General features: G+C 43.4%; 1 protein-coding gene across 1 annotated transcript in view; it reads right to left on the minus strand.

Moving 5' to 3' along the window:
- Positions 1-5,395: 5,395 nt before the first annotated feature.
- Positions 5,396-12,816, minus strand: part of AMFR (autocrine motility factor receptor) — a 44,497-nt gene continuing 37,076 nt past the window's right edge. Inside the window, exons 12-14 of the mRNA XM_087729332.1 lie at positions 10,522-10,605; positions 9,392-9,576; positions 5,396-7,289 (exon numbers count right to left, since the gene is read on the minus strand). Of these exons, the coding sequence (XP_087585458.1) occupies positions 7,142-7,289; positions 9,392-9,576; positions 10,522-10,605 (417 nt within the window). The 3' untranslated portion in view covers positions 5,396-7,141. The remainder of the gene's footprint in view (positions 7,290-9,391; positions 9,577-10,521; positions 10,606-12,816) is intronic.

The following is a 12,816-nucleotide window of genomic DNA, read 5'->3' on the forward strand; positions in this document are numbered from 1 at the left end:
GTGAATAACATTTTCAAGCTGGACAGACGAGTCAACCGATGCCATGATAACAGAGTAAGAGAGCTACCGTATTTTCGGAGTATAAGATGCTCCAAAGTATAAGACACACCTAGCTTTTGGAGAGGGGGAAAAATAGGGGGAAGAATCAGCTTCTGCCTCCCAGCAATTTGCCTCCTTGCAACAAACAGCAAACAGTACAGAAAATATACACTGTTTGTGGTGTTACATTTCAGACTATACTTGTACAGATGCTGTTAAAATGGATGTTCTTTCTGGAAGTATAGTTATTCTATGCTATTTCAAAGAAGATACAATAGCACGGGGCCTCTTCAGATCAAGCATTTATTTTAAAAAGCTGCTTCATTTTCTTGAGCTGTCTAGAACAATAATAAAGCAGTCTTTAAAAAATAAGTCTAATAATTTGAACATTCTGTAGGCATTTATAGTTATTGACTTACCTCCTTGCAGCAAACAGCAAACAGCCTGATTAGCACAAGAAAAAAAATCTGCCTCTGCCTCCCAGCAATTTGCCTCTTGGAGCAAACAGCAAGTTTCACTTTCAATTTCAGTATGGGCCTCCCAATCATCAGCTGTTTCAGGCTGCAGGATTTTCTATAGCCTATTGCAGCCTCTGCAAGCCCTATTTTCCTTGTTTGCTGCAAGGAGGTAAATTGCTGGGAGGCAGAGGCCAAAGGGTGGGGGATGGTGGGTGGGTGGGGCTACATTCAGTGTATAAGACGCACCCAAATTTTCACCCTCTTTTAGGGGGGAAGGTGCGCCTTATACTCCAAAAAATACAGTACCTATAATTTTTCATGGTCCACTCATTCTCTCTCTTCTTTTTCAAAGCTTTTCAATTAGTAAGCATCGCATTACCCAGTCCTGAATCTTTGTACTTTTAATTCTGGGATATATTTCAGACTATAATATTGTTAAGAGAGGGAGAAAACGTAAATGGAATTCCCAGAAGCCATTCCATAAAATTTATGGAAATTCAATGGTGAAAAAAAGTAAGGTTCTACATTTAGGCAAGAAAAACGAAATGCACAGGTACAGTTTAGGTGGTACCTTGCTCAATCATAGTAACTGTGAGAGGGATCTTGGAGTCCTAGTGGACAACCATTTAAATAAGAGCCAGCTGTGTGCAGCAGCTGCCAAAAAAGCCAACACAGTTCTAGGCTGCATAAACAGAGGGATAGAATCAAGATCACGTGAAGGGTTAATACCACTTTATAAGGCCTTGGTAAGGCCACTTGGAATACTGCATTCAGTTTTAGTCACCACAATGTTAAAAAGATGTGGAGACTCTAGAAAGAGTGAAGAGAAGAGCAACAAAGAGGATTAGGGGACTGGAGGCTAAAACATATGAAGAACAGTTGCAGGAACTGGGTATGTCTAGTCTAATGAAAAGAAGGACTAGGAGAGACATGATAGCAGTCTTCCGAAATCTCAGATGCTGCCACAAAGAGGGAGTCAAGCTATTCCCCAAAGCCCCAGAAGGCAGGACAAGAATGGGTGGAAACTAATCAAGGAGAGAAGCAGCTTAGAACCAAGGAGAAATTTCCTGAGTGTTAGAACAATTAATCAATGAAACAGCTTGCCTCCAGAAGTTGTGAATGTTCCACCACTGGAAGTTTTTAAGAAGTCATTGGATAATGATTTGTCTGAAGTGGTGAGGGTTTCCTGCCTAAGCAGAGGGCTGGACTAGAAAACCTCCAAGGTCCCTTCCAACTCTGTTATTCTATGAAGATTCTATGAAGATGCTATGCAGACAGAACATAGAACAAAGAATGGTATCATTAGAAGAAATACTGCCTCTTTGAGGCAAAACCTCATACATTGCCCAATTGGCTTTGTGCCTAAAGCAGGACCAGAACATAGAATAATAAAGTTGGAAGGGACCTTGAAGTCCACCCCCTACTCAAGCAGGAGATTCCTATATCATTCCAGACAAATGGCTCTCCAATCTCTTCTTAAAAACTTCCCATGTTGAAGAACCCACAACTTCTGGAGAAAAGTCATTCCACCGATTTACTTTCCCCCCCAACAGGAATTTCTCCGCAGTTGTAGTTTGGTTCTCTCCTTGATTAGTTTCCATCCATTGTTTCTTGTTATGCCTTCAGGTGCTTTGGACTCCCTTCTCTCTGGGGCAGTCCCTAACATATTTGAAGACTACTATGTCTTCCCTATAGGGACGTGGTGGCTAAGTGGCTGAGACGCTGAGCCTGTCAATCAGAAAGTTTGGCAGTCCGGCTTTCGAATCGCGTAACGGAGTGAGCTCCCGTTACTTGTCCCAGCTTCTGCCAACCTAGCAGTTCAAAAGCATGTAACAGCGTTCCGTGCGCCTTTGGTGTTGAGTCACATGGCCACGGAGATGTCTTCGGACAGCGCTGGCTCTTCAGCTTTGAAACGGAGATGAGTATTGCCCCATAGAGTCAGGAACAACTAGTTCACATGTGCGAGGGGAACCTTTACCTTTTACCTTATATCTTCCCTAAGCCTTCTCTTTTGAGCTGTTGGAAACAGGTTCAAGAAACAGATTTCCCTTCCTGCAAAATGGGAAAATTGCAAAAAGCAAGGAAGGAACACAGATATGTTTGTTTTCAGTTCCCACACCTTTGCCAGAAATATCACAGGAGGAAATGGCCCCTGCTTTAACGGAATTTAAACCTGCTTAATGGGACTCATTCATGGTCAACCAAGCTTAACATCTTAATGCAAATGCAACAGCTATTGGGACATTTGACACACGTTAAGAGGGTTGTATGAACAGACATTCCATTACATATAAAAGCCCTTAAAAAAAAAGCGCTCATTTTTCTCATCCTCCTGCTGAAATAGGTCATTCTGCTGAAGGATGCAAGGATAAAGGTGCCATCTAGTGGTAGCGGACCTAAATAGCTACTTTGGAAGAGAGAAAAACATATTTCAAAACAATCGATCCATTTCATAGCGATCCACGAATTATGAAGAAGGGGGGACAAAGTGGGGGGGCATGCTTGGGAAACGGAAACAGCGGTGGGTTTCTACAGGTTCGGACCAGTTTGGCTGAACTAGTAGTAACTTGGCAGCTTGGGTCGCTGGAACCGGTGGCAACCCAGCCTGCCACGCCTCCAAATTGGTTCTCATACGGCGACACCATCTTGATTTTCAGCTCCTCGCATGCGCAGAACAATTTTCTTTGCGGAAATGTAAATTTTTCCCCTTTTTTAACGTTTTGCGTATGCACAGACCTTTTTAGGTGCAAATTTTTTACGCAAAGCATTTTTTGCGTGCCGAACTGGCAGTAATGGTGACAGGAACTCATCCCTGAACAGAAAGTAAGTCCTGTGCCATCTTGAGAAGCTGCTTCAAGGTCAGACAGATGGAAGAAGGAATAACATTCCTTTCTCAGAGAGTCAAGGACATCTTGGATTGCACCCAGAGGGTTGTGACTGGGAGGCATGTCCAGTTGGGGACTGATTGGACCAGAGGTGGGTTCCTACCAGTTCGCACCTATTTGGTAGAACCGATTCGTCAAATCTACCGAACCGGTTAGAAGAGGTTCCACCAGTGGACCCGGAAAGCAGGCCACACCTACAGAAGAGGATCCAAAAGTTTTTGAAACCCACCACTGGTCCTTGGATATGATTATTCTAGAGAGGCCTGAAAGGCCTATGAAGCGGTATATAAGTCCACTGCTATTGCTATATTATTCTACACTATCATGCTCATATTTATAAAACTCAGTGCCTCTGAGAAAGGTAAGGATGACTACTGCATTTGTGGTGCAATCAGAACATTGCATATGTTGAAGTTGTTTTAATGCAAACCAAAGATGCCTTTTAAAAAACAAGTTTACTTCATATTCTTCTGCATGCCAGTGCTGTGTGTGAGGTAATTTAAGGTGGTTCTGACAAGTGTCGTCGGCATCTTCATATCCGGTCACATGGGTGGCAAGCCACTCCCACCCGGTCACATGGGTGGCAAGCCACTCCCACAAATGAGGCCACACCCACAGAGTAGGTTCGAACAATTTTTTAAACCCACCACTGGATTGGATCATGTGATGGACATGTGGGTGCTGGACTTTCATTTGTGTGGGGAAAACCTGGAAGTTTTCAGAGTCAGGTTTTCCCAGAGATGCCAATATGACATCTCTTTTTGTGGTTAGGGTTTTGATTTTAAACCCCTATGTTAATCTCATTACAGGACACGCTCTTCTGAGGAGGGGGAGGCCTGTCAGGTCTGGGAGCCATCTTTTGCCTTGGGACTTCCAGCCTGCCACATTCAATGCTGTGGGGAAATGGGAGGAGGGGCGATTATATGGAGTATGGGAGATATATAGCCATAACAATATTCCTTTCTCAGAGCGTCAAGGACATCTTGCCCTGCATCTGGAGTGGTGTGACTGGGAGGCATCTCCAGTTGGGACGGTGCCTGACTGGACCATGTGACGGACATGTGGGTGCTGGGCAGGGGCTTGTACTTTCGTTTGGGTGGGGAGAACCTGGAAGCTTTCAGATTCGGCTTTTCCTAGATGTGCCAATATGACATCTCTAATGGGACTTTGAGGAAATTCAAGCCTTGGTGTCAGCCTCTGCTTTGCTGCTGCTTCGGCTGCCATTGAAACGGGGAGGGGGGGCATGGTATTTGCGAGGGGTTTACTAATTGTGCTGGAGGAAGATTCTGGAGTTCTGCTGCCTGTCAGACTGCGCATGCGGAGGAGGTTCCTGCCAAGGCCAACGGCACCGACATTCCATCTTGGTGATGCCTTTCAAAGTTATTTCACACCTGACAATTGGGAGAATTATGATTGGACTGTAACTGGGATGCCAAGGGGTGGGGAATGGGTTATTTTATATATCACTCACTTTCGCGCCTAAATAATCAGTCTTCGCTTTGCTGCGCTTCTGATCATTTATAATTAGTAAAAGTACACTTGATTTCTATCAATGGAGTCTTGTTTTTTTCTTTCCTAATTACTCAATGAAGGAGTGCTGACACTTGGAGTCTTTTTTCATAGGGGGTCTTACTTGGAACCCTGACGCAGTGATTCGCTTAACAACGGTGGCAAGAAAGATCTTAAAGTGGGGTAAAACTCACTTAAGAAATGTCTCACTTAACAACAGAAATGTTGGGTTCAACTGTGGTTGTATGCTGAGGACCACCTGCCATTTATTATGATGAACCGCTCCGCTGCTTCATATGGAAATGCCACCACATCAAAATAGAAATTCAGAACGATGCTTTGCTTTCAGCGAAGAACTAAACTCTCAGCCGGGACAACTGCATAAGCTTTGCAATACCAAATGTTCGCACACTCACCTGCAGAGCTCAGAGGTTTTCCTGAGGTGAAACTGACCAGTGGGAAACCGGGGTGAAGGGAAAGGGTCAGAAAAAGACCACAGAAACCTTTCCAACACTGATCGAGAGTTTTATTGTCCTTTTTTTAAAACAATAAAAACGAAGAGCTGAGTTCTGAGCAAAACTGAACCACAAAGAGAGTCTGTATTTTTCTTTCCCCCTTCCAAAGTTTAAACAGCACGGAAAAGTAAGGCTTTGCAAAGGGGTATATCAAAATAAATTATCTTCACTTAAACACTGTCCAGTTTTATTACACAGTATTCACCTTTAAACGTCCTAAAAACCTAGCAGTGAAAGAAATTCTGTTTTGTTTCTGTTTTGTTTTTTTCCCGTTAATACTGGGCTCCTTTCTGGATACGGGGGATAGTCCTGAAACACTTAAAAATTGCTTGCCTTGCGTTGTAAACATATTTATGGAGCCAAAAACCTAAGAAGCTTCCGACAGAGTTACTAGCAATTTAGGGATTTGACCACTGCTGGAACGTACTTAACTCCATATCAAATAGCCCTCGAGTCTTTTAAACCTGCACATCTTATCAAGCTAACGTTATTGCAAAATGTACACTTAAAAAAATAGATTTTTGCGTGCTACCTCGCCTGTCCTAAGGAAAGGCCGTCATCTGAACGTCAGCAAGGGAGTTCTCTGCCATTTAACTCTTAAGTTGAATTTGCTTTGCTTTGCCCTGCTTGCTGCGCTGAAATGCTGCACTAAAAGGCAGCTGGCATCTTCCTCGCAACTGGGTTTTCTAATGGTAGCCTCAGTTAAAGATTGAATTTTCTCGTCAGCCTCTCAAGGAAAGCAACCCAGAGACGATTCAAAACTTTCCACGTGAGCAAAGAGGGGGGAAGTTTGAACGTCTGGCTTTGAGTTGCTGGGAAACTGCGGCAAAACTTTTGCTCCTATGCAACTCCTGCAGATTAACATGCGCTGCTTCCTTGCCCTAAACTGTCGAAATGTCACCTTTACCCAAACAATGCTGCATACGCTTGGGATGGGGTGGAAATAGCAGGCATGTTTGCTTACAGAAGAGAGGAAGAGGAGGAGGAGAGGAAGAGGGGAAGAGGAAGAGGAGGAGGAGGAGAAGGAGAAAGAGAAGGAGGAGGAGGAAAAAGAGAAGGCGAAGGAGGAGAAGGAGGAGAAAAAAGAGGAGGAGGAGAGGAGGAGAAAGAGGAGGAGAGGAGATGGAGGAGGAGAGGAGGAGGAGAAGAAGGAGAAGTAGAGGAGGAGAAGTAGAGGAGAAGGAGGAGGAGAAGGAGGGGAATGAAAGGAACAGGAGAATGGAATGACAATTTCTTTTTTTAAAAAATAACCCTTCACTTCTCACTTATTCTACTCCTCCTGAAAAAACCTTCATGGGGAAGTCATATCGGCAAGGGACACTTTCACGCACACTGTCCACAAGCACATGTCCTCCCCCTGTTCCTCCTCCCCCTCTGGCAACACACAGTAAGCTTGGAAAGTTGTCCCTTGGGTCACGAAGAGGGGTGGGTGGCTGGGTGGACAAATTAGGCACCCCCTAAAAAAAAAAAATAAAGATAGGAAAAACTCAACCTGGAAAAAAAACCCAATCAACCCAAGAGAAAAGGTGAATTGGTCAGCCGTCCAAACACTTATGAGCGATCACATGCTTTTTTTTTTTTGCTTTTTTTTTTTGAGAGCGGAGAGGCGACCCAACCTGATCCCTGCTTCTCAGAGCTGCGGGGTTTTTTCTGAGCTCGGAGGAGATCCCAGCGAGGAGACCGCAGGACAACATCGAGGTTTGCGTGTGGGGGAAGGAACGGCGGACTAGAAGCGTTAGGAGGATGGATGCTGTTTCTGTAACCTTCGCTCAGCTGCGGCGGCCAACATCCTGCGTCGTAATGTGATGGAGTCGGAGGCTGGGCCTTCCACCTGGGAGGAAAAGTCCGGTGTGGAATCATCGAAGCTTTTGTTAAGGTAGCGCCTGGAAAAACAGAAATAGAATAGAATTCTTTATTGGCCAAGTGGATAGGACAGGACAGAACAGAATAGAATTCTTTATTGGCCAAGTGGATAGGATAGGATAGGATAGGATAGGATAGGATAGGATAGGATAGGATAGGATAGGATAGGATAGGATAGGACAGGACACGACAGGACACGACAGGACAGAATTCTTTATTGGCAAAGTGGAAAGGACAGCACAGGACAGAATAGAATTCTTTATTGGCCAAGTGGATAGGACAGGACAGATCAGGACAGGACAGAATAGAATTCTTTATTGGCCAAGTGGATAGGACAGGACAGATCAGGACAGAACAGAATAGAATTCTTTATTGGCCAAGTGGATAGGATAGGATAGGATAGGATAGGATGGGATAGGATGGGATAGGACAGGACAGGACAGGACAGGACAGAATTCTTTATTGGCCAAGTGGATAGGACAGGACAGATCAGGACAGGACAGAATAGAATTCTTTATTGGCCAAGTGGATAGGACAGGACAGGTCAGGACAGGACAGAATAGAATTCTTTATTGGCCAAGTGGATAGGATAGGATAGGATAGGATAGGATAGGATAGGATAGGATAGGACAGGACAGGACACGACAGGACAGGACAGGACAGAATTCTTTATTGGCCAAGTGGATAGGACAGGACAGGTGAGGACAGAACAGAATAGAATTTTTTATTGGCCAAGTGGATAGGACAGGATAGGACAGAATAAAATTCTTTATTGGCCTAGTGGATAGGACAGGATAGAACAGAATAGAATTCTTTATTGGCCAAGTGGAGAGGATAGGATAGGACCAATGTTCCCTCTAAGCTGCGCGGCCGCATACGTGACAAGAAATTGCCGCGCAGCAGTTTCCATCCTGGCCCTTCGCTGCAGAATCGAAGCAAGTTTCAAGAGGTTGCAAAACCCGAACAACAAAAGGAGTTGAGGACGACAAAGTAGGGAGAAGTTGCGAGAGGTAGAAGAGAAGAGGGCAATTTGGGAGGAGGGGAATGGGGAGAGAGAGAGGGGGACAAAGGGATGAAAAAGTGGCGAGAAGGAAGAAGCGACAGCCGGGTGGAAAAATACAGTATACGACAATAAAGGGAGAAGGGAAAAAAAGGACTGAGTGATAGGCTTGAAATGTTCCAGCTGTTCTGAGGTTGAGTAAACATCTGGGCATGGAGAAGCTTTCCCCAATGTAAGGGGAGGGGAGCAGAGAAGAGAAGAGAAGAGAAGAGAAGAGAAAGGCACACAAACAGAGCATCTACAGAGTCCAGAGTGACAGCAGAACCAACAATCACATAGTAGTATCAAAATATCAAAGCGTACCTCTTCACTTAATATCTTTCAAATCTCAGATTTCCTTTGGCTAAATCTTCTCACTGGATCTTCCAGGAAAGACTCTGTAAATGTATTGCTAAATCCATCTTTGTTCCTGCACTCTTCTACAGTTAGGGGAACCACGGGACAGAAAATATCTGTTCTGATCGAGGCTTTCCAAAAGCCTGAAGCAAACTCCTTGTCTGGACAAAAACCCCTTTTATTAATTGATTGTGAATTCTGCTCATTCCCATCCAGCAAAGTCGTTTGAGGGAGGATTTATAGTCACAGACCTTATCTGGCTTGGAGAGCTGCCAGGCAGATATCTGCAAAACTTGGCAAGGAGCCTCGGAGAGCCAAGAACCAATTAAGCAAACTAATTGTCTCCTGCAAACTCCACTCCCCTTTCGCTCCTCTTTTATTTCCTCTGGGAGGGGCCATTCATTGTCTGGCCTTACTTCCAAGTCGACCCCTGTTCTTTAGCTCTTCCCTTCGTCTGGCCACTGCACATGCGCACGCTGGGAACAGGCTCCAGCTGTTCTTCTGCCCCACTGATCTCCGACTCTGAAGGCAGCACATAACTACCAGATGGCCCTGGCCCCCTCTCTGCCTCCGATGCACAGCCCTCATCAGAGCCTCCCCCAGACTCTAAGACTGGCCCATCTTCCTCCCCAACCTCCTCACTGTCCGAATCTGCTGCCTGCTCCGTTGGCCACTGGTGGGTCACAACAATATCACAACTGCACAGAGCATCCTCCAGACACACACCTGCGTGCTTGTTGCAACAGGTCTTCCTTCCTCTGAAGCAGCATCCGCTGCCTCTCATCTGCTGACTTGGAAAAGCGACTGCCTCTCACTTCGAAGTCCTCTGTCTCGACTGCTTCGGCTTCCATTTCATTAAACTCCGCCGTGTCTTCCAGCCTTGAGCTGAGCTCAAGTGGGATCCTTTCCGTCTGCCACGCAGGACGAAAGGGGGAGGGGGGAGAAAAACAAAGTCCATTTGCATTCGTTCATTGATTAATTCGGTCGGTGCATTTATTACGGCCACAGAGCACGAAAGGAAGAAAATTGGCAATAGCAATAAAATGCATACAAAAGGAAAAGAGGAAAACAGTCTAAAAGGTTTTAAAATTGGGCATCCCTGACCTGAAGTAATTGATTCAGCCAATTCCCTACAGAGAAAACTATCTCTGTATAGATAGCAATAGCACTATACAGTGCTTTGTAGTCCTCGCTAAATGGTTTACAGAGTCAGCCTCCTGCCCCCAACAATCTGGGTCCTCATTTCACCCATCTCAGGAGGATGGAAGGCTCAGCCAACCTTGAGCCTTTGGTCGGTATCGAACTGCTAGCAGTGGGCAGAGTTAGTCTGCAATGTGTGCATTTTACCCACTGTGCCACCAGGGCTCAATAAATAGATAAATAGACAGAAAGAGAGAAAGCTATACCAATAGCACTTAGATTCATATACCGTTTTACAGTGCTTTCCAGCCCTCTTGCCCCCAACAATCTGGGTCCTTGTTTTACCCACCTCGGAAGGATGGAAGGCGGAGTCAACCTTGAGCCAGTCAGGATTGAACTGCTGGCAGTGGGCAGAGTTAGCCTGCAATACTGCATTCTAACCACTGCTCATCATGGATGGATGGATGGATGGATGGATGGATGGATGGATGGCACTTAGACTTACAGTATATACCACTTCACAGTGCTTTACAGCCTCTCTAAACAGTTTACAGAGTCAGCCTCTTGCCCCCAACAATATGGATCCTCATTTTACCAACCTTGGAAGGATGGAAGGCTGAGTCAAGCTTCAGCTGGTGAAAATCGAACTGCCTGCAATACTGCATTCTAACCACTATGCCACCACTCTTTATTATACCCTTCCTTTGCCACATTACCTCCATGTCCTCCTCAGCATCTTCTTGATCGGTATTCTGCCTTTCTATAGGATTGTTCAATGCTGGTCGGATACTGTCAGAACGCTGTGCATGTTTAAAAAATAATAATTAACTGATGTGGAAAACATGAAACTTCCTTTTTTGTAAGCATTTTAAATTGTGTTATGGATCCTGCTGAAACTCCCATTTTGAGGCCATGGGACATACCGACTGAATATTTTTTTAAATTCTATTTTTTTATCAGAATAGAAAACACACACAAAAAAGAAAAATAATAAGAAACTAGGGGAGGATAAAGGGAAGAAGAGGCACCGTAGGGTAAAAGGGAAAAAGGAGAACAAAAACATTTGACTAACATTTTACTCTTTCCAGCAGAGTAAAAGATAATAACATTACAGCCTCAATTTTTTCCTTTTACACAGTAATATATACTAGCCATTTCTATAACTACAAACCTGTTTAATCAGCAAAACCCCAAATCTATTTCATTTCCCCCCCATCTCAAGCACAAAATCCAGAAGTAGTTTCCGTGTGGAAACAAAATTAGATATATTCTTGGCTTTAAATAAAGCAATCAATGTAACCATCTCTATTTTTTCCTTGTGGAAAATAATGTATATTTGTATTTGCAATTATTAATCTTTATAAACTATGAAGTATAGTTTATAAAGATAAATATGTCATTTATCAAAACCTGTAAGGCTGTAAAGATTTTTGTCTATTATCTGTCTCCCTCTCCCTCTATCATCTTATAATTCACTCACTTGTCTACCTACCTACCTACCTACCTCTATCTATTTATCTATTTCTATCTACCTATTATCCAACCAGCCAGCCAGCCGTCTATCTGTCTACCTATCATCTACGTATCTACCTATCTTCCATCTATATCGTATCTATCTATCTATCTATCTATCTATCTATCTATCTATCTATCTATCTATCTATCTATCTATCATCTGTCTATATACAGTATCTACCTACCTATCATCTATCATCCATTTATATGCCTGCATCTCCTTAAATAGATAGATCTATCATCATTATCATCTATCATCCATCTCTCTCTCTTCTTCCTTCTATTACCTCTCTCTCTCTCTCTTTCTCTCTCTCTCATATCTATCATAACTATCATATCTCTATCATCCCTATCTATCATACCTATCTATCATACCTATCTATTTATCAATTATCTATCTATCTATCTATCTATCTATCTATCTATCTATCTATCTATCTATCTATCTATCTATCATCTATCTATCGTATCTACCTACCTATCACCTATCATCCATTTATCTGCCTGCTTGCCTGCCTGCCTATCTCCTTAAATAGATAGATCTATCATATTATATCTATCATCCATCTCTCTCTCTCTTCTTCCTTCTATAACCTATCTACCATCTATCTATCTATCTATCTATCTATCTATCTATCTATCTATCTATCTATCTATCTATCTATCTATCGTATGTACAATTCAGGAATATTGTGTATAATCTGCACCATAGATATTTTGCAAAATTAGCTGAATGAAAACTGCATGCTCTGAATTCCCAGTTCCTTTTGTAAGAGTTGTTCAGAAGCCCATGGAAGGAAGGTTTTTAAAAGCCTGTGTGGCCATTACCAAGTGGACCAGACAAAAAACCAGGTAAATTAATGCTACTTTATAGTAAGGCTACATTAACAGAACCGTGTAAGTCTGAAAGTACTGACCTCCCCCTGTCTCTTTTAGAGCATGAAAAACTGGCAAAGGTCCCTTCTGAGCCTCTTGCTCCATCCACTATAAAGCTGCGGGCTATGCCCTCTCTTATCTGACCATTTCCTAGGCAGCATCTCTTGGCCCCACCTCCTAACGTTTTTCCCACATACCATTACATTATGTCACAACTCTATGGTAGCTTCTTATGTGGTTATTGCACACATCTGACAATTAAACAAGTTAAAACAAATAAGACACATGGACACATGAAAACTTGAAGAGATCAATCTACAAAATCATCTTCCTTTGAAAAGAATATCTGGCAGTTATCTGATGATTTTGTTCCCTATGTCTTTTGGAAAACAAATGTGTTGCCTTAAAGCTCCAACATTATAAACCTATATAACTGCACGCGTCAAAAAGAGGGCTGTGGAAATATCTACAGACCCTTCACATCCTGGACATAAATTGTTTCAACTCCTACTCTCAAAATGAAGCTATAGGGCTCTGCACACCAGAACAACAAGACACAAGGACACTTTTTCCCCCAACTGCCCTCACTGTGCTTAACAACTAATCCCCACAACACTATC

Source organism: Thamnophis sirtalis, unplaced genomic scaffold (genome assembly GCF_051295495.1).
Source record: "Thamnophis sirtalis isolate CommonGarterSnake01/CBP01778 unplaced genomic scaffold, rThaSir2_p1.2 scaffold_14, whole genome shotgun sequence".
NCBI classification, from domain to species: domain Eukaryota; kingdom Metazoa; phylum Chordata; class Lepidosauria; order Squamata; family Natricidae; genus Thamnophis; species Thamnophis sirtalis.